The sequence below is a fragment of the Lithobates pipiens genome, unplaced genomic scaffold, assembly GCF_037356315.1.
Source record: "Lithobates pipiens isolate NorthernLeopardFrog02 unplaced genomic scaffold, aLitPip1_a1.2 Scaffold_19, whole genome shotgun sequence".
NCBI lineage: Eukaryota > Metazoa > Chordata > Amphibia > Anura > Ranidae > Lithobates > Lithobates pipiens.
The window spans coordinates 138,082,280-138,109,574 of NW_027507764.1; the positions used below are offsets into that span (position 1 = coordinate 138,082,280).

The 27,295-nt window shown below is 42.6% G+C and overlaps 1 protein-coding gene across 2 annotated transcripts; it reads right to left on the minus strand.

Annotated features, from left to right (window-relative positions):
* Positions 1-2,186: 2,186 nt before the first annotated feature.
* On the minus strand, positions 2,187-15,721 carry NPVF (neuropeptide VF precursor). 2 transcript variants are annotated; one of them, XM_077493922.1, is made up of 3 exons: positions 15,572-15,721; positions 9,480-9,947; positions 2,187-2,502 (listed from the first exon to the last, which is right to left on the minus strand). In XM_077493922.1, exons 1-3 carry the CDS (start codon positions 15,719-15,721, stop codon positions 2,455-2,457), a joined length of 666 nt encoding a protein of 221 aa, XP_077350048.1. In that variant the 3' UTR covers positions 2,187-2,454. The 2 variants fall into 2 exon arrangements, with proteins under 2 accessions (XP_077350048.1, XP_077350049.1); XM_077493923.1 differs by having other exon boundaries at positions 9,469-9,947; positions 15,572-15,720.
* Between the last annotated feature and the right edge of the window lie 11,574 nt (positions 15,722-27,295).

Sequence of the window (27,295 nt, forward strand, 5' to 3'; positions counted from 1 at the left end):
CCTGGACATTCAGCACTAGTGGTCCCTGACATTTGGCACTGGTAGTCCCTGATAAGCTGCACTGGTGGACACTGACACACTGGTTTGCATTTATAAGGATGTAACCTATCATACCGTGTGGTACTGAGTAGAGTAGTGTGATTTATGTTAAAGTGGGCGAGTTCACATTTACATGTACAAGCCTATTGTACCTCCCACATTCATTGCAATCCCAAGGATTCATGGGAAATGTAGTCTGATTACAGTTAGAGAAAGAAAAGAGGATATGATGCAATCCCTGTTCTAACATCTCCTACTTGCTAGAATACAGGCTGCATTTTTTGAATCACAGAGCTGACTTCCTGAAAATTCAATCAGACACATCTCTTAAATGGTAAGAAATTTCCCAAATGTAATAACTGTTTAGTGTTTTGTGTGACAGTGCTGGTGCTTGCTGATTGGCACAATGCTGTTGTTTGGAGGCAGAAAAAGTGATCAGTCCTAAGCTTTGACTAGAGCAACTCAGAGCTTATAAAGAATGTTCTTTCTTCACTTCTGCTGGCTGAACAAAGTGGTGGGGAGAGGTGAGTAAATTCTGCTGGGGAGGGAGGCATTAAAATTGACTTGTTGCTTTGCTGTTGATAGGCAAAGAACATGTTTGCTTTTAGCTGACACATATTTTTTGTAGCTCAAAAAACAAGTGATCAAAAGTTTAGGGTTTTTGTATGTGTAGCCCCCTGTTCCTAAAAATGGGGCTATAGTGTAAATTTAGTTTTTGGCTGAGCTGTAAACAGCTCAGATTTGATTGCATAGTTTATTTGGTTCTGTTCTAAACTTAAAGTGGAGGGCCACCCTAAAAAAAAAAAAAAAAAAAGCATTAATATTCTTCAAAAAATATAACAAAAAACATTTGAAAAAGAAAAAATGTTTTACCTGTCCAGAAATATCTGTTGCTAGGCAGTCTTCCTAATCTGCCTTCTTCCTGCTCCTCATTGATCTTTGGTCTTCTCTTCCTCTGTGCTGTCTTCTGGGTAATGGGGCGCGCTGTGTTCTGGGAACTGTGTGTTCCCTAAGTCTCCATATTAAAAGTCAGCAGCTACTTTTGTTTCAGCTGCTGACTTTTGACAAAAAATTTTTTAGGGCTGGAACACCGCTTTAACTGAGTTGTGCATTTCTCACTATTGTCAGTAGGTGTCGCTGGTACCACAGGCCAGTATGAGAATTACAACTAGGTTGAGCTATGTAATGAATATTCTTATTCCAGAACAGCCCAGTAGGAGGTTCCTGGCCGCTGTGCATTCTGGGAAGGGGGTATTTATTGGGCAAAGCCATGTGCTCTTGTAATATTCATTCCCTGAGGGCCCTTCTGGCCTGAGGGTGTGTTGCTACAAGTTCTGCAAGTAGGCCCAGAAGCCTGTCTGGGGGCTACTAATCTTGTGATGGTCCTTAGGCTGTTGTGCCTGTGTGGAAGAAGCCAAGCCAAGCTGAGGAGATCCAGGGAGGACCCTTGCTGCAGAGAGCCAGGATGAAGGCTGGTCTCTCTGGAGGGCCTGGTGACTCGTTTGGAGGACACACCTATATCTAAACTACTCTTGCAGTGTTGCTGAATGGCTTAAAGGTTATAACACTGTGAAGCTGAATCCTATTTTACAATCTAAATGTGATAACTAGCTCCTGGCTGCTAAGTCTGTGAGAGAGAATTATCCAGGAGTGCTACTGGCTGCTAAGTCTATGAGAGAGGCTTGTCCAGGAGTTCTACTGGCTGCTCGGTCTGTGTGAGAGGCCTATCCAGGTATTCAAGATCTGCTAAAAGAGAAAGCTGTTTTACCTTTGGATTTAAGGAGTCTGTAATTGATCTGCAAATGATATCTGAAACCTCCCCTAATTCTGTTCTAACTTCCCATTATAGCCATGGACTCAGCCCTGTGGTGAATGTAAGCTTTGCCCTCTGCCCCTGGAGGTACCTCCTAGCTCCCAGAAGACCCAGGGGGGTGGTACATATGGAACTGTACTTAGGGTATCCGCAGCCTTGAACTCTCACTCCCACAATTTTGATTAATTATCAAATCCATCTTTATTCACCAAAGTGACTGGTGCCCAATTGTCTTACATCCCCCATTTTTGTTGTATATGGAGTCTTCCAGCTGATGTGATTATTTTGGCCCACTGACTTCTGGGTGGAGAAGAGCGTATGTAAAATAAATAAATTTGACACTGCATTTTATTTTATTTCTATTATTTTTATTTACAGTATAATAATGTAGTTTTGTTGTACTTTAACTAAATAATTGTTTTCATCACAGTTTTCTGATGCATTTCTTTGCTTTTGCATTTTCATCACTTTTCTTTTGATTTCAAAGTGGGTCATGCATTAGCGTAAAGCTGATTTCACCACTATGTGCAAAGAGTGCATATCTGGCTGTTTGAAATACAGTGTTGGACAGAAGATGGGTTTTGTGGGCGATTCACTAGCTGCTACATCTGGAGACTCCGTTCATATTCGAAGGTCATTGCTTGTATTTTCTACAATTAAAAAAGGAAAAGGGGGTATTAGAACAATAGCAGCGCACTATTTTACCCATAATAATACTAACAAGAATATCAAAATTAGGTTGAAATAAAAAACACATTTAATATATGCAATATCTTATTTTTTAATAACATTGGATTATTATGATAAAATGTGAAATGATATTAACATTTGTATTTAATATTTTATTTACTGTATTTATTGGCGTATAACACGCACTTTTTCACCCTGAAAATCGGATGCAAATAGTGTGTGCGTGTTATACGCAGATATACGCAGATACTGCAATTAAAGAGGGAACGGGGAGGGGGCGGGACTAGCACTGTCAGATTACATACAGTGAGAATCTCCTGTTTACTCAGCGGCCTCTGTAATTGGAAGTCCCGTCTCCTGTGCCGGCATTGGACCAGTGTTCTGTCTATCATAGAAGCCGGTCCAGGAAGCAAAACTTTGTATTAAAGAGGCCGCCGAGTAAACAGGAGATTCTCGCTGTATGTAATCTGACAGTGCTTGTCCCGCCCCCCTCCCTGTCCCCTCCGAGGCAGCAGTAATTTGAGGTAAGGCTGCAGATGGGCATTGATCGAACTGCATTCATGGCGATGGTGAGGCTGCATATGGGCATTGATCAGCCTGAGCATTGATCAAACTGCATTCATGGGCAATTGTGAGGCTGTAGATGGACATTGATCAGGCTGCATTGATGGGCAATTGTGAGGCTGCAGATGGGCATTGATCAAGCTGCATTGATGGACAATTGTGAGGCTTCAGATGGCATAGATCAGGCTGCAGATGGGAAATGCTCACCATAGGCACTGACCCTTATTTTGCTTCAAAGTTTTTTATTTAAAATTTTGGTTTTTTTCCTGAAACCTCCCATCTAAAATTAAGGTGTGTTTTATACGCCTGTGCGTGTTATATGCTGATAAATACAGTAGTTATATGTTATTTGGATATTAGTTATTCAGTTGAGGCATAATTTGAGATTCAACTTATAAAAGAGCAGAATTTAAGTTTAAAATTATGCTTTTCAATATTGCAATATCTAAATGTTTTAGATTTAGATATGTTACCATGGTAGAAGATATTTGTGATTGACACTAGAGGCAAGTGTGTTTTACATATGTTTATTTTTTCATGTACCTGATCCCTTATACTACCCAATTAATGATCAGCATTGACTGTAGCTAGAACAGATCACCATTCAGGACCTATTAATAACAGAGAGCTAATATTATTATCTGCCTTCTGCTGGATACCATACTACAGTGTTTATTCAGAACTGCACCTGCATTTTACAAATTACTCATGTAAAGTATCCATTTACTCACCATGCTCAGATAAAGATGCAGGCCCCTTAAACTTCAAATCACAAAACTCCCCAATTGCTACTCCAGTTCCAGTGGGAGAGTAATTGTCCCTAGGCATTGGATCATTTCAGCCGTTTACCTGTGTTACCAGGGTTACCCTGGCCCTAAGTGAGAGGGACACTTTATGAGGAAAAGCACAAGTTGCGGTTAGTTTTCTGACATGTTTTAGTGAAGTAGTGATTCCCAGCTAGGGTCTGTTGTTACAGATGCTTATATACTGTAGAATAAACTAAGCAGCCACATGTTATCTTGACTGAGCGACAGATACATGTGCTGTGAATAGTTTGTTTGTGCAGCTTATATAATCTGTTTTGTATTATTCTGCTGTATATGCATGCTTTTTGTTCTCCTAAACCTGGTTTGCATTATTACTTATAACTTTGCACCTGCTAAGTAAACGGCAAGTTACCTTTACTCCTTGATCATTTAGCCAATTACATATCCTGTTAAACTTGGCATATACAAAAAGGATCAGCCATGTCAGGCAATGGAAATTTGAGTGGCACAACAGTGACACCAGTTGTGGTGTCTGGGGTCAGTAGTATGTCTCCAAATTGAAGGAGGCAACTTACCACTTCTGCAAAAATAACCCTCATATTTCTGAGAATTCTTGCTGCAAGAATTACCCAAGTACACAGGGCCAGGTCATGACTTGGGTGATTGGGTCAAGAGATTGCTGGCCTTGTTTTGTTTTTATGAAATTCCGCCCTCTAGAGTCTAGAATAAGAAACAAGAAAATTAAACCTGCATCTCCCATTGGATGACAAGGATTCCCCTGACATGATAATTAACTGATTTGAATCAATGTATAGCCAAGCAATGATATTAAGGGACTTTTAGAGCCTTCATTGACAGAAAGCAGAGAGCAAAAAAATATTTTCTGCTATATGCACTGGAATTGGAAGACATAACAACAGAGATAAACAGTAGGGAAAAAGGCCCAGTGGGATGGCCATGGTAATGCAGATGAAGAGGCTGAAGAAACAGTTTGTAGATAGATTGGTGTCTGACAAGGTCATGGGAAAGACAGAAACTACCATAATTTTAAGTTACACAAACTAATAAAAGCAGCCATAGCATTTCAAGAGCAGTGATTTACAGGCTCGGGCCTACCCATGACTGTTGGGTAGGTCCAGATCCATGGGAGGTAGCCATCCGGAATTTTACAGAAGGGATGGCACAGCTCATGACAGAGTTATTTGTATTGAAGCATAGACAGGAATACTCCTCTGAGGATCAATGGAGAAGCCAGAGAGACACAGAGAAAGGATCCAGTAGTTGTACCCCTAGTAGAGCCAATACAGCTCTCCGGTCCCAGAGAAAGATTGACGCTACTGCCAGCAACCAAAAAACGACTGAGTGAGTGGTGCCTTCTTAACCCGATGGATGCTATAATCAAAACACATATAATACTGCTCTAGGGTGGTCCACGCTTGACCATAATATAACTGGTTTCAGATACAGCTCAATGCTAACAGTCCTTGTAACAAAATAGTGGATGATTGCTGATGTGTGCTAAATTATTAAATTATTCTGCTATCCATTATTTTGTTTCAAGGACTGATGGATGTTATACTGTGCTGCAAAATAATGTTCCTTCATGACTAATTAGTGAACTGCCAAATTATGCTCTCAAAGGTCGGGCCTTTTCTGTGATGGTGAGAATCCACATGGAAGTAGGACACTGTTGGGACCACAAAACGTTAAGCTGGTCCAAGAGAAAAGCCATTTGTGTAGATTTGTTCCAGTTGGTAAACGAGACTGCTTACACTGTGTAGTTTGTTCAGTGTCTAAGGGTGCTGCAGCCCAAATTCCACCTCAAACTTGGCACACACCTGTCCCACTGGTTTCTTACACTCAAAATGTAAAAAGATGGATACCATCACACTCTAGTCATGGTGGACCACTTTACCAAGTGAAGTACTGATCACTGATCACACTGCCAACATTGCCACCCAGATAGTGTGGAGGCACCACTGAATTACTTATAGCTGTCTGCAGAAGATACATCAGATCAGGGTCTATAATTTGAAAGCAAGTTCTTCAAAGATTGCTGCCATTCACCATACATTAAGAAGTATAAGGCTGAGTTCACACCTAAGAATGGATCCGTCACACAGCAGGGGTCCGGTGTGTCCTGGTTCACCGTTTCAGGTCTGATTTCAGCCCGAATTTTGGGCTGAATTCGGACCTGATTTGGACCAAAAAAGGCACACGTTTTTCCTGCAAAATGAACCGGACCTGCTGCAAAAATATGTGAACCAGCTCCATAGAGAACCAGTCACATTCTGCTGCTATGTGAATTGGATGCGGGGGAACCCGCATCCAGTTCGCATAGGTGTGAACCCAGTCTCATACTACCCCATGCCTTCTATAAGGCAATAAGCTACGTGTGAATCTCAGTTAGATCCTGATACAACTTCTGAGAGGCATCTCATGAGAAATGAAACAAATAAACCCATTACTTAGTCAGTGTTCTGGACATAAAACAATACAGTATATTCCTTGACATGCTACTCACCCTACTATGTTATGTTTGGCCATACTCATGGTCATGGTAGGCCCACAGAAAAACTTGAACACACCTTAACCTTTGACGTAGAATTTGCAATGGAAACGACGCCTGTCTGAAGTCCAATGGTGGAGCAAGGAGAGTTCAGACTCTACCTTTCAACCTGGGGACAGAGTGCACACTAGCAAGGAAAATTGCAAACACCGTGGGAAGAAGTTGTCCTGCAACATACCATTCCAGGCATGCCTGTCTATGATTCTACAGAGAGAAGGAACCCAAAAAAAACATAATGCCTACACTATAAACCCCTAAAACTAAAACCCATGTAGACCTACTGAGAAGTCCATAGAACCTGTCCAAGCTCAGGAGTCACAAATGTCTCTGCCACCAATGGTAACTAAATTTGTTGAAGGTACTATCTTATTCCATACCAATGTCACATGCACTGCATAATTACAAGAGAATGACTAGGGTTCCAGTAAGTAGTGTTATCCCTTATTTTAAATAAAATTGTGTTTTCTCAATTCACAATTTCCCTTAACCTGCAATCCCCAAATAATGAAAAATATTAGTTGTGTTATCTGTTCAGAAATCCCGTATAAGCGTATATTTAGATTTTTCTTTGTTTATCTAATATATGATAATTTACCCACAAAAACCTAATCCACAATCTATACTTTAATTTATTTGGGAAGTCTCAGGTATGCACATATTCAGTAATAAATAAGGGGACCTACGCTGAGCTAACTGAGCTATTGCCCCCATCAGAAAAACAAATAGACTTATGGTAATGACACAATCCTATCGACAGTTCTTGGTGACCTCTAGCTGCTAACCTTGAAATGCAGAAGCAGTGAGAAGGGTCTCATGAGTACTGTCAAAAGATACCTCTTAAGGTAAGACAGCCTCTCGGAAAGTATTCCAATGATGGGAGTGGAAAATAACTTGGGTTTATTACAGGCTCTATTTGTGTAAGAAATGTTTTCCGTTCTTGTACTGTATGCTAATTCCCCCTATCCTGTCAATGTTTCCTCTTAGAATATAGAATGGAAAACAGCAGTATTGCTGTCTCTGTGTCCTGTATCCTGTGGAGGTGGAATCCCTCTGTAATATGTTTTCACAGTATATGTTACATTTAAACTGTTTTATTTGTGGTAGAGGTCATCTGTTGTAAATTAAAAATACATTTTTGTCAAAGTAGATGTTCATTCCAATTATTTGTTTGGAAGGAACAGGGCCATCTTAATAGCATGATGGGCCCCTAGGCAAAGTTATGCCCTGGAGTCCCTGAAAGGTAGATGGTGATCAGCGGCGCTGTACGCACACTGTACCAAAATGTGGGTGTGGCTAAATTATGCAAAATATTGTGCATGACTTTTTAGTCTGATTAGAAACAACAAATAGACACAACCAGGGAATTATATCAAAATAAATTCACCCTCTGTATACATTGTCCTTCCCTCTCTACACACTGCCCCCTTCTACACACTTACCCTGTTTTCCCCTTTTCACACTCCTCCCACTCATTTTTTACACTTTTCCCCCTCGCTGTACACACTGTCCCCTGCCATAAATGCCTCTCCCAGCCTATCAATGGCCTTTATTTTTGTGCATCAGTATGTTAATGTTAGGCCTTCACATGAGCATACTAAAAGTGGAGTTCCACCCAAAAGGGAAAGCTCCGCTTATCTACCTCCTCTTCCCTCTGGTGCCACATTTGGCATATTTCAGGGGGAAGGGGGGAGCGGGTACCTGTCAAAACCAGGTACCCGCTCCCCCCTTTCCCCTGAAATATGCCAAATATGTTCACTTCCTCCTTCCCCTGCCGCCGGGTTATTCACAAAGCACAGTGCGCTGCGTGCATGCGCAGTAGAGAATCAGCTGTGAAGCAGCAAGGCTTCAATGCCGGTTTCCCTTACAAGCAATGGTGGCGGCAGCACCCGAGAACCGACAGAAAAATCATCTGGAGTGGAGACACTGCTGAATTCCTGGACAGATAAGTATCCTAATATTAAATGTCAGCAGCTACAGTATTGGTAGCTGCTGACTTTAAATGTTTTTCTGAAGAAGCCTGGACCTCCTCTTTAAGTGTACACCCATGTGAGGGCCATGTTTGCCTGCATGAGCATGTGGATGCACAGGTGTTCAGTCCCATTCATGTCATTTAGGATACAGTGGCTAGACAGACACAGCCGCTGCTCCCAATCTTACATTCATATGGATATGGGTCCCCAAATCCACGCTGCCTGTGTTTGGGGACCCACACCCACATGGATGTCAATTTGGGAACAGTGGCTCTGAGCATGCAGCTGCTGTGTCCTAACTGACATGAATGGGACTGCCTAGGCGAGGAGGAACTCAACACCTGTGCACCCCATGCCTGTGTAGGCAAAATTGGCCTCCACACGAATATCTGCTTAAACATACCCGTGTGAACAAGGCCAAACAGTAATGTACAGATATACATAAACACAAACATGTGCATATAAATATACTGTATGTATGCACAGGCATATATACACACTCACATACAAACTCACACATTTGCATACACACTCACATGCATGCATGCACACTCACATATATACCTTTTGAAAAACCACAGCTTACTGTACCTGGCTGACCAGTGTTTGGCACCTACACCACTGAGTAAGATTCATGTATATTGCACAGAGGGGGGCAGGGCAGGTCAGGATTCAGGAAGCAGCTTTCCCTATGCACAGCACTGCCCAGTACTGCCCGCTCCAGCTCTGCAGATTAATGTTTAAAGATAGCTATTGAGGCTGTACCAGAATACTACAAAAAATAGCAGCTGCCTTCCCCTACCTGGCCACACTTTTTAAGGCTAGGCAGGGCTGTGCTTCTCCTCTTTCCTGCTGACAGGAGTAGTGAGCAACGCTGCTTTCATCTATCCTGTCAGCCTATAGCGGCAGAGCCTAATGCAAGATTATCATGGGGCCCCCCCATGCAACTGGGGCTCCTGGGCAGTGCTCAGGTGGGCCCATGCATTAAAAAGGTGCTGAAATGAAACCTAGCTGGCCTAGTTATCAACTTTGCATAAAAAAATAGCAATATTTTACATTGTCATGACCTTCCTGTCACTGTCTTCTTCAGGGTTTTTCAATTCTAGAGGATGGGAATTCATTTCATATTGAAGTCTATCAGAATGCGGTGTTCTTCCAAATCGCAGTGGTAATGTAGCAAGAGAGTGAACAAAATGGTTGCTATATTGTGCTCTTCCGAACCTCTGGGGTAAATTAGCCACTGACTGGACATTAGTCTTGCCAGACAAGTAACGCCCAAACCGTTGCGGTAGATTGGGAATGCTTTTGGCTATTTTATCAAAACTGGGAATGCTTTTGGCTATTTTGTCATCGGATGTTCTTCCAAATCTCAGAGGCAGATTTGCAGCAGGTTTAAGGCTTCGTTCCTGTAGAAATTCATTCTCAGGCTGCATAGACAGTCTGTTGTATCTGTTAATGTCATTTATGCTGTTGGATCCCCAGTAGCGATACTCATCAGAATTACCATTCCTCTCGTTCTGGAAATCTTCTTTGGACTGTAAAGATAATAAAAAAGAAAACTACATATTTATTCAAATCAATTGAATATGACAGAGTGCTTTTATATTCCCCACATGCTCTGATTAAAAGGGTGTTGTGTGACCTCAAAACATGTTGACTTGTACAAAATCAAGGTTTTAATAAAATTAAATATATTTTTAATATTTTGATATGGTACTTCAATTACAGTTCTACATTTCCTAGTATGTATATGGTTGTCTACACCCTGGGAACCCCTCTACCTTCACGGTTCTGGTATTAGTGATGTTTGGCTGTCAGACTAAATGTTTAGATTGTAGTCCACTTAAGAAATGAAATACATGTTCACCCTTGTTTTTTTTTTTGTACTAGTTTGGTTCAGAGGTTAAGATGCTTCTCATACACAATGGATCTTGCTTCCCTCACAGATCCCACTTTTGGAACAACTGAAGATTCCAAGAACTAACTGGTCATTGGGATTCCAAATGGTGCTCTAATAAAGGTATCACAAACCATTTCCATTTATAAAACAAGGCTGGTGGAAGGCTTCCTTTCCTTCCACCAACCCAAAGACAATTTTACGATTGCTAATAAATAGTTTTTCAGATATCTTTCTTTTTACCATGCACTTTTTCTACTACAAAATTTGTAACATGCAATTTTTTTTCTCTTAACTGGAAAATCTAATGAATAGAAAAAGAAATATCCAAACCTACCTCTGCTACAATCTACAACCACCTACAAACCAAACATGGTTGCCCTTTTGACACTGCAAATGGACACAATTTCTTAATTGGATAAGAACTTGTGGGGTGATCTGGAAATAGTCTGGCTCATAGAAGTTATTAGTACTGTGGGAAGTGCATTCACTTTAAAAGTATTCATCATTTTAATTACAATCCAGCAAAATTAAACCATGTGGGCCTACTCTACAATCCTGCTCTGAATCTGTCTGTTTTTTTCCATTTTTTTAACCTGTTCACTCACTATCCTATACTTTACTCACAATCTTCTATTAAAAATAGCCAGTTAGGTGTTGTCCCAGCCAGAAGAGTAGGAGTTAATGCACTCCTGGTTCTTTGGTCTTTTGGCTGATTTTTCTCTGGGTCAGGCCCACTGATCCCATGTTATAAAAGAGGGACAGAAGTCTGGAGTTGAGAGGCCCAGAGGTTCAGGGCCCATAATAGGCCAGAGAGTGGAGAGTTGGGGTTATAGAGAGAGAGAATGTTGCTCACTACTACCTGGATGTAATGTCTTCAGAACTTGGGGTTTGCCCCGCAGACACCAGCTGTCTGCTATGCCACTGATGGACTCCTGTCTATACATGGACTCAACCTTTGCAGGTATGCCAGGCAGCACATAGCCTGAGTTAGCCTGAGTTAGGAGTAGGGACGTACGGAAATCCTGTTCTTGCATGTTAGACTTTAAGATGTTCATTTCACACTTTTTCAAATGATGTTTTTAAAACCTTGTTCCCACCTGGTCTGAAGTTAATAAAGGGATGTAATGCAACCAACTGGCACCATCCGATGGTTTTGGTCACTACGGTGCTAGGGATATGAAGAGAACTCAGGAAGAGTTACAGGTATTACAGTGGGGAGTACAATCAAGTGGTTACCTAATGGTAACCAATGTTCAACAAGCAGTCTGTCGTTAAGCATGTGCATGAAATAGCCTCTTGCAGGAGGGAGTTGTTGTCGGCACTCTCTCCAGGAGCGGTCTGTCTCCCACAGCAATGGGAGCATATTTGCGCCACAGAGGTCCCCAGCCTGTACCCAGGAACAGAGAAGTTAAGTAAAATGAAGTACATGCATGAAGTCTGCGCAATGTGCACTGCAGGACCCCATACCTTTACTGGGAGTGAGGCAGTGGTGATAAAATGGACAGGTGGATGTGGATAAGGCTCAGAATGTCCCTCCTAAATGCAAGTTAGAGAGAAGGTTTACATAGCCATGGAGACCCAAGAATTAACTGGAGAACAGTTACAGTGCAGGTGTATGTTCATCTATAACAGCAGAGGCCCGCCTAAAGGTGATGTATTTCCCCACGGCAGCCTTAGCCTTGTCTCGGGGAATTAATAAAAACAGCACAACAGTAAAGGTACACTATGGGTAGTAAAGCGATCCAGTTACAGGTGCCTAACGTAGTCCAGAAAAATCCACTCTGGGATAGGCCTTTCAAGTGACCCTCATTTGGCGCCCACCAAGTAGGGAAAACATGGAGGATGTGACAACCACCCTGTCACCCTGGCCTGCCCACAAACTTGCTGGGGTTGTTCCAGTATATACCCTCCACTTCTAACAAACCATGATTTGTATTATCCTTTTTTTATGCCGGGAAGAATTTGCTACTGGAATGGAAAAATTCCAGTCCACCTGGCATTAATTAGATGATTGAAATTATAAAGGATTTGCTACCTAAATTTAAAACAATTTATCAGTAAACCATGCCCTCAAAAATGTTACAAACTCTGACAACCATGAATAGATATGATTCATTACCCCACCTGCCATCCCACCCCCCTGATGTACCTAAGCAGATTATTTATGAAGATCAGTATATTTCTGTACTCTTTCCCATATTTTTATGAATATTAACAAGAATGCCTCCTCTTTAAAATCCTCCTTTCTTTATATTGTTGGATGGAGATGGAGAGCAATGAGTGAGTGAGCAAGTGGTATTGTGTGTTTAGGATGTTGAGAATTTCTATCGTTAATATTATCACACCAACTGCTGTCAGATTTCATTACGTTATGTTCTTTTTTTTAAATTTGAAAATGCAAAAACAAACATTTTAAAAATAAAGAAGTAATAAATATGCACATGCAATATTCATATTTACCCTATGAAAAAAAAATGAAAACCGTGTCTTCAATATAATAGTTAAATACGGAAAACATATGCAGACACTATACATTTCTTTTAAGGTAAAGAGAAAGGTAAAAAGTGCAATACCCTATTGCAAAGAATCCAAACTTAAATTTTTATTTATTTTTTCTGACTGCTGTAATCTAAATAAAGTTTAACTGTTCACCCCTTCCCGCATACCTTCCTCCTGCCCCATCACTATGCAGGAGGCAGAATGGGACAGGAAAATTTTGACAAAACCAGAAAGCACTGAAATCTTTCAATATAGAATAGGCAACTATTTGGCAAGCACTGGGATTTATTTACTAAAAGTAAATTCACCTTGCACTGCAAGTGCACTTGGATGTGCAGCCACTGTAGATCTGAGGGGGACTTGAAACGAAAATAAAAAACAGCATTTTTGCTTGTACATGATTGGGTGATAAAATCAGCAGAGCTTCCCCTCATTTCAGATCTACCCCTCTGCACTACAAGTGCACTTGAAAGTGCAGTTGCTTTAGATCTAAGTGGAGTTGCCTTTAGTAAATCAACCCCACAGTGTACTAGTATGTACATTGCGCAGAAATCTCTAGGTTCCTGCATTTTATACTTGTTAGCACATTACATTTTTAATTTTTTTTACAAAATCACTATAGATAAGAACTTGGGTCTAAGACAGCTTCTAAAAGTACAGATGTGGAAATTCTTAAACATAATCTGTTTTTAATATTATAGTTTTTTGATAATATGTAAATTAGCCGAGGTCCCTATTTTAATATTAAAAGTCAATAGTAATCAGTGTTATTTTGTTTTTTCCATTCCAGCAGGTTCAATTTTGGATAGGGTTGAACTGATACCAATTTTTTAGGACAGAGCATGAGTACCAATACGTGCCAATACCAATTACCAATACCTATTTTTAGTGTCATGTGACTGTATAATTATAAAGAACTGTAAAGCCCCGTACACACGAGCGGACTTTTCAACATCCAAAGTCCGATGGACTGAGTCCGTCAGACTATTCGATCGTGTGTGGGCTGCAACGGACTTTTGACTCACCAAAGTCCGAAGGACTTTAGAATATGGAACATGCTTCAAATTTTTCCGAAGGAACTCCGCCGGACCCGGTCCCTTCGAAAAATTCGCTCGTGTGTATGCTACTCCGACGGACTAAAACCGACGCTAGGGCAGCTATTGGCTACTGGCTATGAACTTCCTTATTCGAATCCAGTCGTACGTCATCACGTTCGAATCCGTCGGAGTTTAGTGTGATTGTGTGTGGCCAAGTCCGCTCAGCCGAAAAGTCTGTCAGAACTCCGTCGGAATTCCAGCAGAACTCCGACGGAACTCCTTCGGAAGTCTGTCGGACATAAGTCCTCTCGTGTGTACGGGGCTTTAGGGTTCACATATGTGCGGTCCGGTTTTGACCGCAGGTTCAAACCCCATCTGGTACAACTTTGTTCAGCGGTTCAGGTGTGAATTGCCAAAGTATATGACAATGGAAATCACTCAAAATTGCATCAGACTCTTTTTAAAACTGCACTGCGGCCGGCCTGCACACATGTGAACCGGCTCCATTGAAAAGGCTGCAGTTTCACTCAAGTTATCTATTGCTCCTAGTTAAAAATGTACTCACCTTACATTAGATTACATATGCATAGCAAAGTCCCATTTTGTTAAAGTACAAAATCAGGATTCTATGAAAACCCCTCACTCCCCCCTCCATGCTTAGTCTCCTAAACTAGATTAAATGGAAACATACTCTCTGCAGATGCCTACCTCCATTAAGCTGCCTGTACCTACACACTAACATTCCACAGACTTGAATGGGGTTTGTTGCTATTGGGTATGTCCTATACAAGCCTATGGGATGTTAGAGCACAGATGCTGCAGCCTGGTACTAGATTTTTACCAGCCAGAGTGTAAACAACATGGGAGGTTGCCACCATTGGAGGAGATAAACACCTGTGTGCGGATGGCTCAGTTTAGGTTATTTTAGGGGTCTAGGGAGGGGGACTTGGGTTTTTAAGGAAATTCCAAACTTGTCTTCTAAAGGGCAGCCATAGAGAAAAACATTGTACTCTATTAACTGTATGTTGTTAATATCTGTAATGATAGTATCTAGTATATTAATTCCTATTTTTATTTCAGATACATTTATTTATATTTTATCCATCTTTACTTGCAAACCAAGCTGTCCAGAAAAAGGGACAATTACAGGCGTTGAGAGAAATCCAATAACATTGACATGGGTGCTTACAATGCGTACTTTTATACATATGGTTTAAACCTTTTTTTTCAAAAAGAAAAAACATTATCCTCTTAACTACTTAAAAAAATATTAACTGGGCTTTCATTGTTTGTTGATTGTTTAAACTACATTTAAAACTACATGGCCAACCAAGACTATCCTGTCAACACGGTGACAACACATCTGTGCGATTATACTGCAAAACAAACCGTGTTTTCACTGTGTTAAAGAAAGTGGAAAATATAGATTTACTGGCAGAATCAACAGGTCAAAAAAAATAACAGCAGAGACTTGGAAAATTGAAAACTGCTGTATTTATTCTAGTCATATTTTATATTCTTTTCATATTTGTTATTTTGCCCATAGTTCCACTTTAACGCTTCTTTTCTGTCTGGAATGCCACAGGAATCCATTATGCTATAATTATTAAGTGAAGTGGCTTAATATAGCGTCCCCAAGGCAGCACAGTTTAGCTATATGATACAAGACACCCAACCACATGTAGTTAGCTATACATAAAATGTACCCACAAAACAGACTTACCTCAAACAAGTCATCATATATCTCTTGACTTTCTAGATTGGTTGCTTTAGTCTCATCAAAGCAGGTGGAAAAGGCAAAAAGAGAGAGGAAGGTGCAAAGCGTGAAAAGCATAATGGTTCTTATGGTCAATGTGCCTATTTTCAAGTGCATTCAACTCATTTGGAGAGGTTGCTGCTGGGTCTCCTTCCTTATATATAGGCTTTAAACAAAGAGCACCTGCAAACATGGACATTCTTAGACCATCTCAGTCTTAATTAATATGAAAGTCCTAAATTAGATCATAAAGAATTAGAAGAATTTGTTTGTGAAGATCTTACAAACAAATTGACTTAAGGAAACAGAATTGTTGAAGCCCAATTAATTATGACTCTTTGGAGGGCATATCAATTAAGGGATACAACAATTATTTTCAGTCGGTACATAGTCCATATTTTAATTGTGCTAATTTAGGTTAGTGAATTTATTTTATTCATATTGTATTTCATTAGCATAAAGATAATTTTAATTAAAACTAGATTATGCATGCAGATCATTCCCCAAACAGACGTATTTGGCTATGAATGTGGAACAAGAAGGCGAAGAATAGAAGCCACATATTTATGATGTGATGAAATATTAAATGATACAAAGGCAGCAGTATTATAATTACATACTTCAGGCCATTTCTGGTACTCATAAGTGTCTAATTACAGAGCTCATGGCTGCTCTACTCTGTGTATGCACGACCCTGAGAAAGGTTCTAATAATTCAGAAAAACTGATTTTCAAGGGTTAATAAACAAGTTTTAATCCATAAACAATGTCAGGCATGGTTATCACAAAAGTATTAACATTTCTGGGAATAATTTCATATTGATGAAGAGGTTATCCTCCAAACCATTATCATCTTTTGGAAGAGGTAATCCTGCCAGCTAACACTCGTGGCAAAAGGCTCCACTAAAGAAAGCATAATTTCCACAAATATATTATATTTTTGTGACTGCTGTGACCCCTATTGAATGCCGCTAATTGCAGTTTTTATATAACTTCAGTCATGTACTACCTTGAAACATTTGCCAGGACCTATGCATACTATGCAAAGCAGGATGTTCCAGGGTTCATGTACCTTCCACTTATACAAGTGTAGCTATGTGTTTCATTTAATGCACATCTGTGGTCAAAATGTAAAATTATATATACATTTCTACATTGTATTTACCGTACATTTTTTTTCTAGGCTATTCCTATTAATCTGAACAATCTCGAAGTTTGTAAACTTACTTTGTGAAGACTCTAATGCCGCGTACACACGATCAGACTATCCGGCGGACTTAGTCTTGCGGCAAACTGCTGGAAAGTCCGCCGGACTTTCCGAACGAGCGGACCTGCCCACACACGACCAGACTTTTCCGGCGGACTAGGTCTGCCGGACTATGGCGGGAGTCTGCTGTACTTTTGAAATTAACGAACTTGCCCACACACGGAAGAAAGTCAGTTCATTTTGAACGCGGCTCCAGGTAACCGGGACTAGTGAAGGAAGTCAATGTCGCAACCTACGGCAGCGAGATTGACACGTCGCTGGCCCCGTCACCTGGTATGGGGAAGCCCTACGCCTACGTCCCCCCATGTCCATATCAGACCCTTATCCGTGCACGCAGCCCGGCCAGTCAGAAAAGGGGGCGGGGACGAGCGAGTGCCCCCCCCTCCTGAGCCGTACCAGGCCGCGTGCCCTCAACATGGGGGGGGGTGCTTTGGGGAAAGGGGGGCCACACGGCCCCCCCACCCCAAAGCAACTTGTCCCCATGTTGATGAGGGGTTGAGAACCATGGGGAGTATGAAGCACAGTCCATTGTTGACTCCAGTAGCTTCCATGGGCGCATACAGTACCTGGTGCATTGGAAAGGGTACGGTCTGGAGGAACGCTTTTGGGTCTCATCCCCGGATGTACATGCCCCTGTCCTCCTCCGTAATTTCCATAGATGGTTTCCCTTCAAACCTGGCAGTCCTCCGAAGGGGAGGGGTCATTGAGGAGGGGGTACTGTGAGGGCTGGGCTCAGCCCTTCCTTCTCAAAGCTGGCCGCTCAGCTGTCGGCTATTTGCCAGCTCCTATCTCTCCACAGTGACTCACTTGTTGATGATATCCTGTTCGTCAGTCCTGCCTACTTAAGCCATCCAGTCCAGATGATCTCTGCCTTCGCCTTGGTCACATCTCAAGAGACGCTCTCCTGTGTTCCTGTTAAAGACTTGCTTGGCTGACATTCCTTCTGGCTCCAGATCCTGCTTGCTGTTCTACTATGCTCAGCTCTGGCTCCCTGACGTTTTGGCTTGTCTGACTATCTGTTTTGACTATGTTTACTTTGTTAACCTTTTTTTTATTATTATTAAACTAGTGTGATTTAACTGTACTTCTGTCTCAGTCTAATTCATGGTTTCTGACAGCGCTGCTTAAAAGAGTCTTTCTCTGAGTCTGGAGTCTATGAGGATGGCAAATGTGATCAACTTCTCCAGCTCAGTAGGGCTGCTATCTCATCTTTGATGGTATCCGAGAGACCATGAGAAAAAGCAGCCACGAGAGCCTCGTTGTTCCAAGCAACCTCTGTTACCAGAGTACTGAGTTCAATGGCGTAATCGGCAACAGTTCTCATACTCTATTTGATGGACATGAGGCACTTGGCAACAAAAGCAGAGCATGCAGGAATGTCAAATATCGTTTTAAAGGAAGCCACAAACTCTGGGTAACTCAGGACAATTAGTTTTTTCATCTCCCATAGAGGGTTTGCCCAGGCCAAGGCTCTCTCAGATAGCAAAGGTATCACAAAACCTACTTTGCTTCTATCCGTGGGAAACACCTGGGGCAGCATCCCAAAGTATATCTCAACCTGGTTGAGAGACCCTTTGCATTGGACTGGATCACCCCTAAAATGCTGGGGAAGCGGAGCGGAACCAGACATGCTTCTTTTAGAGGTAATACTCAAGGCAGGTGCATGCACAGAGACTGGAGCAGCAGCAGGGATGGCCTGCAGGATGTACTGGAGCAGCCACAGTGGCAGATTCCAGGTGAACCGTGTGATTCAGGATCATCTGTAATGCCATGGCAAACTGATCCATACGGTGATCCTGCTCATTTAAATCTGTAAAAAATATTACCAACAAGTGGATTGACTGCAACTTCTGAATTCATCACCATCCAAAAACTATGGACAAGATTGAGAGCTTCCAGGGAGAGTGGAAGGATGATATGGTCTGGGACTATTTACATAACCCCAAGCCTTTGCGGGTGCCAGATTGTGGGACCTGGGCCCGCTTTGAGGACGTTCGTGTGAATGGTGGCTGGGAGAGCAATTTATAGAGACCGGGTTCTCATCGTAAATGCAGGATGGCTAACGAAGAACCATTCAGTCATCAGGGAGGAAGGAAGAGACTGCCTGACCTGCACTATTATCCTTGTAGAGACTGTTGGAGAGTACAGCTTACCATGAAAATGTGTCACATGAATTGCTGGAGGGTTGCAGAATGTGCCTTTCTCCCTGACTTTCTGCAGAATCAGACCAGTCTGGCCACTGTGGTTGTGCCCAATGGATAAACCTTTCCCTGTTGCAAGGACACTGAGGATGAGGTCCGATCTCTACTTGAACTGCTTTAAGGAGCCTTTTAGTCCGAGGAGGGGGCCATCAGGAACTCCAAAGAGAACTATTCACCTTGATACTGTGCCCCCCCTCCCGTTTGTTTCTGTCAGCAGGCCATAACCCCCTCCTGACAGAACAAAGGAAAAAATATGTTACAGTGAAATATATTTGATATTTCTGTCAGCAGGATGCTAACCCCCTTCCAAAAGAAACTGTATAAAGTATATAGATAGATATTAGTTTAGGATGCTGTGGTGTTTTCCTTTAGGATCTACCGGGATGGGATGGCTGTCCATCCCCCTCCAGCTGGAGACAAGATTCTGCGAGCAGAGTATCGCTCTTGAGGGAGAGATGCTCTGGCTCAAAATCTGTACTGTATCATGTGTTACTGTTAGCTGCAGGGACCTGTAGGCAGAAATGTGTTGGATGTAAATGTTGTAAATACTTGCCAGAAATTTTTCTATATATTTTTGTAAGTTTTTTTATTTGTACATATTCCCCATACAAGTTATTTCCCTTTCCCCGTTCCAGTTTATCTTATGGGAAGCCCTTGCTCCTCGGCCCAGGACCCATTTTTCTAATTTTCCCAGCCAAGGGACTGGCTGGATTTTGGTGGGTGGGGAGTATAGCACCCTCTAGGTAGGTAGGTGCTAGAGTGAGGATTTTTGGTTAGGATTAGGTACATTTAGGCAGGCCTGTCTGTTTGTTTTGATTTGGTCTGGTCTGGGAGTTACTCAGTGTAGCAGCTGGTGACTCACGGGTAGTGTCACTGAGACCTCCCTCTTCTTTTGGGAAGATTCTAGAAAGAGAGGAGGAGAGAGATGGGCCTGGGGTATTCTAAGGAGCCCTGACCAATCCCCAACCTGGATTGGCAGGGGGCAGGCCTCCTTATATACCCAGGGTCAACCCAGCTGGGGGGGGGGGGGGTTGGAGTTGTTCAGAGCTTTTGAGATGGAATTCTAGGCTGTCAGGGCCTTTGACGGAGCCCCCCGGGGGGTGGTGGCCTTGGGCCTGGGCTTGGGTGTGGACACGGCCCTTCAAGAAATTGTGGAGGTGTCCTGGAGAGGAGGCACAGGAAAAGCAAGAGAGGACAGCAGGAGAGAGCATTGCCAGGCTAGTCTCTGGCGAGAGGAAAAACTGGTTGCAGCCAGGAGAGGGCTGGTAAGTGACATGCACAGTCAGGAGGCACGATTGAGAGAACTGGGAGCATGCAGTCTGGGATGGGTGCAGAGCTAGTGGACTGTGGTGTCATGAGCAGTGGAGAAAAGCAGCTGCATTCAGGAGGGCTGGCAGGGCCTGAAGATGGGTTACTGGGTTCAGAAGCCGAAGTAAAGACCAGAAATTTTCTACTGCTACACTATAGGGGCCTGCGGTTCCTGCCTGCCTAGACCTTTGCTGCATTTTTACTGCACGCTGGTTTATTGACCAATGCTTCTTAAAGGATCCCAATGGTAGTCAGCAAAAGAACAGCCCAAAGCAGTGATGGTGAACCTTGGCACTTCAGATGTTTTGAAACTACATTTCCCATGATGCTCAACTACACTCCAGAGTGCAAGAGCATCATGGGAAATGTAGTTCCAAAACATCTGGGGTGCCAAGGTTCGCCATCACTGGCCTAAAGGAATGCCTTTCCCTTAAGACCATCCAGCAAATCCCCTTTGTTCCCTTCTCCTCTTTCCTTCATTTCTACGGAGAGTGCACAATCAGTCATTCTAGGCTTAGCATAGTCGCCATTAGTGCACTTTGGCAGTATTGTTTACGGGGTTCGGAAAATCAAGGTATATTACTGCTCTCTGCTGCACTTTAGGTAACCTTGCTACTGTTTATGCTGATCTGGGTGCAATGTGTCATCTTAAGATGGGTACACACCGACCGAATGTTGAGAGACATTTGCCTGTTTGAAAAAAATATCTGACGTTCGGCCTGTGTGTATGTTGGTTTGTCCAACAGAAGCTGGCCATTTGGAAAACCAGCAGCTGACCGACACCCAATCAGTGCTCTCAGCCAATGGTGGAGAGCGCTGATTGGAGTGTTCTGGCGGCGGGCCACGCCCCTGTCAGAACACAACAGATTGCTATAATAATGTCGGCTAGTTCAGCGGTTCCAACCAGAGCGTTGTACCAGGTCCTTATCACAAATCACCCTGTAGGCTAAATTGTGCTATTACCATTGTTAACCTACTGTATTTCTATGCTTACTTTGTTACCAACCATATAAGGTGACAATAAATTAAGTTTGCCTGTGCTTACTGGTTCAGTGTCTGTTACTTTGATATTGTACTGAGTACTAAGTATTCGTTTCAGTGATTTTCTGTGATATTACATGCTTTGTACACTCAACCTAGTGTATCAGAAGGGCTGAAGTTCTTAAAGAGGTCAAGGCAAAGAGGACCCATCCTAACCAGCAGCTCCTACAGTGATAGCACTACACCAATATGCTATGCAGTGCCATTTAGATGTTTCAAGTTCTATCTTGATCCATATGACATGGCAGGGAGTTTGTGAGATCTTGATTTACATATTCTCTTTATTGGCCTTGGAGGGTAAATTTGATAGACCCTGGGAAAAAAAAAGACCTACAGAGGGATCAAAGCCAAAGGAAAGGTCCAAGACTAAAAGAAATGTGAATCATAATGAGTGGATCTAACAATTGATCTTCCTCTGCATATGTCTTCTAATGTCGCCTGTAGTATTGAGCCACTCCGTGCCTCTAAAGAGATGTGACTATTGAAAGTAGACTCTACACAGGCTTTTGGCATCTTTTTAAAGATTTGTTTTTTTTTACCGTAACTATAGTCTTTGGTGTCAATCTCACAAAGTAGCGTGAGCAACTTCAGGTTATTGTACAGATTTATTGCTTTTCTCTGTTGAGTAAATAGCAGTGGGGTGGCATCATAAATTCACCACCCAGTCATGTGTCTTTTGACCATAAAAAACTTTGCTGCATAGGCTGGCCTATCTTACAATCAAGGAATCCCCCCCTGCCGCTTTTACTTTGCAGGGTTGGTTTAAACTGGCACCTCTTCTATTGAAACCATAAAGAAAGAAGATAGAACTATCATTGTTTAATGTTTAAAGCAAATACTTTAACGGTGGACATGGTCTGTTGTAACCACAAGAGGGAGCAAGATTCATAGAAATCGCTAAATCAACTAACGACATTGCAGAAACCCAATTCGCCTATTTTAAACTTACATTAGAAAATAGCAAGCTGAAGTTAATATACTTTTACTGTAACATTTATTGTGGTTTACATGATGCTCAGAAAATCTGAAGTTGATTAAGTCAAAGTAATTTTCTTTTCTTTTGCTATGTTTTGCAAGCGTAAAATTATTTGAAATATCTACTATAATCACAAGTTTTTTCGAAATAGCAGACACACAACCATAAAGTCTTTTCTTTCTGCGTAGTTAAATATACAACATATTTCATGCACTATTTCACATGTAGTGTTGTATTTCTAAAATTTTCCCTGATTTGTTGAGTAGTTGAGCTTAAAAGTTTCCATGGATATTGTAGAAGGCAGAACTTTCCAGTAAATATGGCTGGACTCTGCTGCTCTCACCCCTAAAATAGCGCAACCATTAAGGGCGCACGGGTGCCGCCGCCCCCTCTCTCCAGCCACCGCCTCTGTGTAGTATGGATAGATTCATGTATTGCATGAATCTCTCCATGAGTGCTGTACCCACCCCCTATTCAGGAGTCGGGCCCCTTTTCGAATGCTGGGTGCCTGAATTACAGCGGCGGGGTGGGGGGTGTTTTTGAAGCACCTGATTAGAGCCAGAGGCTCTAATAGGCTTCAAAAAAGGTGAACTGCGAATGCAAACCATTGTGCTCGCAGTCCACCCAGGTGTGTTAGCGAAGCAAATTAATATTTTTTTTTCTAATACAGAACTGACTCTCAGCCAATCAGGAGGCTTGGATGTAATACCGGTCACCTGATTGGCTGAAGGCAGTGGCGATCCAATTGGCCACCTAGCAGAACAGGAAGAAGACATGCATGAAGTCCCACAGCTCGCCGCCTGACCCACCACCACGATGGGGTAAGTGGCTGCATATTATTCGCACAGAGGCTGAAATTGATGAGGCTCAGTTGGCTACATTTGCTGGGCATAGTGACTGCATATTATGGGCACCGAGGCTGCAATTGATGGGCACAGTGGCTGCATATTATAGGCACAGAGGCTGCAATTGATGGGGCACAGTTGGCTGCATTTTATGGGCACGTTGGCTGCATATTATGGGTACAGTTGGCTGCATATCATGGGCAAAGTTGGCTGCATATGATGGGCACAGTTGGCTGCATTTGCTAGGCACAGAGGCTGCATATGATGGGCACAATGGTTGCATATGATGGGCAGAGTGGCTGCATTTGTTGGGCACAGTTGGCTGTATATCATGGGCACAGTGGCTGCATATGATACAGTGGTTGCAATTGATGTTTTTGTTTCAGTATTTTCGGAATTTTTCAGTTCGTTTGTGATATTGTGATATTGAGGATGTTAACTCACGTGGTAAATGCTTTTGTATAATGAGTCCACGGCAGACAGAAACTATAAGACCTGGTAGCCGACTTTTATTAAAAAGAAAGACAGTCTTTATAACATGGATTTCCCACGCAGGGGGTCTCAGCTTCATACAAAACAAAAATGCCTAGCCAACTGGCTCTTAAAGTGTTACTAAATCCACAACAGTAAATCAGCCTGTATATGCAGTAAAGCATGTTTGTTATACTCAATATGCAACCTAAGGGGTTAATCCTCTGCAATGTGTATAAAGGCTGTGTGATCCTGTCTTCTCTGATCCTCCCCTTTTTCCACTGACTCAAAACAGGTATGGATAGACAACGTTACTGTAGTCAGGCTGCACATGCTCAGTTTGGTGTGAATTACTAGAGAGTTTGTTTTTCTTGGGAGAGTACATGTGATGAGCACAGGACCAATCAGCACTGTCCAGACAGAGGGTCAGGGATCCTGCAGCCTTAAAGAGGAGGGCCATTTAAAAAAATAAATAAATTAAAAGTCAGCAGCTGCAAACACTGCACACTGTCCAGGGCGCCCGCAATGTCGGCCGCCCAAGGCCAACCCGTCCCTCGGCTCTCGGGTCCCGGCGCCGCCATTCCTTCTAAGGGAAACAGGCAGTGGAGCCTTACGGCTTCACTGCCCGTTTCCTACTGCGCATGCGCGAGTTGCGCAGCGCTTTGTGAATGGGACGCGCTGTGTTCTGGGACACGCTGTGTTCTGGAACACACAGTTCCCAGAACACAGCGCGACCCATTACCCAGAAGACAACGTGACGAGGAGAGAAGAAAGAACATCTCCGCAGAGGAGGACGAGGAAGATTAGGATTATGTGCCTAGCAACAGGCATTTCTGGTAAGTAAAAAAAAAAAAAATTTAATTTTTTTTTTTTTTTAGATTTTTTTGTAATTTTTAATATTTTTTTTTCAGGGTGGCCCTCCACTTTAAAGAGGTCCAGCCTGGGTGAAAAAAATTAAAAGTCAGCAGCCACAAATACTGTAGCTGCTGGCTTTTAATATTAGGGCACTTACCTGTCCAGGGAGCCCATGATGTCGGCACCCCAGCCGATGGTGGTAAGTGAACCAGGCAGTGAAGACTTTCGGCTTCACTCCTGGTTCCCTACTGCATATGAGCGAATTGCCCCGTACTCTCTAATTGACGAGGGTAGGAGGGGAGCCAAACTTTCAGGAGATTGGACTGTGGCTCGTCTCCGGAATTGGGGAAGGGGACATCTCAAAAACAGGTCCCCCATCCCCCCTTCGCCCTGAAAGGTGCCAAATGTGGCGGGGGGGGGGCATATAAGGGGGAGTTCTACTTTTGGGTGAAATTTTGCTTTAAAGAACAATCGGGGGAAAATTAAAACTCCTCCTACAAGCTTTAACCAGACATTGATATAAGTCACAAGACTGCTCTAACTGCTGATGAAAAAAAAGTTATTTAACAGTTTATATTTACTAAAACTATTGCATTTTGATGTTCTGTGTACTGTGGGAGAGCAGATACAGTGAATGCAGGATCCTGGGTTTAGTAACACTTTAGGATCACTCAGCGCCAATTGCAGCACCTTGCTACATGGCCCACTCCTTGCCTCTAGGTAGAGGTTCTTCTGATACCATAGGTGCTCTCATTCTTCTGAGACGCACAGATTCCTCTGGCTCCCCTGGACTCTCTTCCACTTGCCTCAGCTCTAGTCTCCCAGACTCTCATAGCTGGCCCAATTCTCTCAGTCCAATGGCCCGGAACCTCTTCCACAAGGACTGCTGCCACAAGGATATTATCTTGGTCTCCAGACAGGAGCACACCTCCCTCCTGGCTGCAGTAACTGCAACAACTCCAACTCCACCTCAGATCTGCCTTATAATGATCCTGAACACCTGTGCACTCACACAGGCTGCAGGAGTCAAGCAAAACCTGGACAACTGGATTGAAGGTTCCATCCGGCCTAATACTCCTTGAAACCTTCAAGCTCCCAGCCACAATCCTGAACTACCAAATCCAGAGAAAGAATAGAACACCACTTTCAACACTTTCACCTTTCACAATCAACCTGCCAGAGCTTTTCAAACTGCAGTTTTGAGAATCCGGTGTCACTTTTTTGGCCATTTACATAGTTGCAGGGTCTCACACTATCACAGTATGAAAGTGAGTTGGGACTTTAGATTGTAAGCTCCTTGAGGGCAGGGACTGATGTGAATGTATAATGAATATGTAAAGAGCTGCATGAATTGACAGTGCTATATAAGTAGCTGTAATAAATAAATAATTGTAAAAGCTACAGTGGGGCTTACATAACATTGCCATGCAGTAAAGAAAGTAATGAACAGGACCTCATAAACTTCAGCTTTCTTTGGTTGCTTCCGATAGGTAATTGGGTTATGCACATTGTTTTTTTACCTTGTAAACAAGTACATAAAGTGGGGAGAGCAAGTATTTTATACAATGACGATTTTGCAGGTTTTCCTACTTACAAAGAATGTAGAGGTCTAATTTTTATCATAGGTACTCTTCAACTGTGAGAGATGGAATCTAAAACAAAAATCCAGAAAATCACATTGTATGATTTAAAAAAAAAAAAAATTTGCATTTTATTGCATTATATAAGTATTTGATCACCTACCAACCAGTAAGAATTCTGGCTCTCACAGACCTGTTATATTTTCTTTAAGAAGCCCTCCTGTTCTCCACTCATTACCTGTATTAACTACACCTGTTCAAACTCATTACCTGTATAAAAGACACCTATCCACAAACTCAATCAAACAGACTCCAACCTCTCCACAATGGCTAAGACCAGAGAGCTGTGTAAGGATATCAGGGGTAAAATTGTAGACCTGCACAAGGCTGGGATGGCCTATAGGACACTAGGCAAGCAGCTTGGTGAGAAGGCAACAACTGTTGGCACAATTATTAGAAAATGGAAGAAGTTCAAGATGACGGTCAATCTCCCTCGGTCTGGGGCTCCATGCAAGATCTTACCTCATGGGACATCAATGATCATGAGGAAGGTGAGGGATCAGCCCAGAACTTCACGGCATGACCTGGTCAATGACCTGAAGAGAGCTGGGACCAGAGCCTCAAAGAAAACCATTAGTAACACACTACGCCATTATGGATTAAAATCCTGCAGCCCACGAACGGTCCCCCTGCTCAAGCCAGTGCATGTCCGGGCCCATCTGAAGTTTGCCAATGACCATCTTGATGATCCAGAGGAGGAATGGGAGAAGGTCATGTGGTTTGATGAGACAAAAATATAGATTTTTGATCTAAACTTCACTTGCCGTGTTTGGTGGAAGAAGGATGAGTACAATCCCAATAACACAATCCCAACCGTGAAACATGGAGGTGGAAACATCATTCTTTGGGGCTGCTTTTCTGTAAAGGGGGCAGGATGACTGTGCCATATTGAGGGGGGGATGTATGGGTCCATGTATCGCGAGATCTTGGCAAACAACCTTCTTCCCTCAGTAAGAGCATTGAAGATTGGTCGTGGCTGGGTCTTCCAGCGTGATAACGTCCGGAAACACACAGCCAGGGCAACTAAGGAGTAGCTCTGTAAGAAGCATCTCAAGGTGCTGGAGTGGCCTAGCTAGTCTCCAGACCTG

What these genes read in the sequence shown, in the direction of transcription:
- NPVF (XM_077493922.1), bottom strand. Translation starts at nt 15,721, where the DNA reads ATGCACTTGAAAATAGGCACATTGACCATAAGAACCATTATGCTTTTC. An exon ending in TATATGATGACTTGTTTGAG is followed by an intron (nt 9,948 to 15,571) that starts GTAAGTCTGTTT and finishes TTATCTTTACAG; the next exon opens with TCCAAAGAAGATTTCCAGAA. An exon ending in AAGAAGACAGTGACAGGAAG is followed by an intron (nt 2,503 to 9,479) that starts GTCATGACAATG and finishes TTTTAATTGTAG; the next exon opens with AAAATACAAGCAATGACCTT.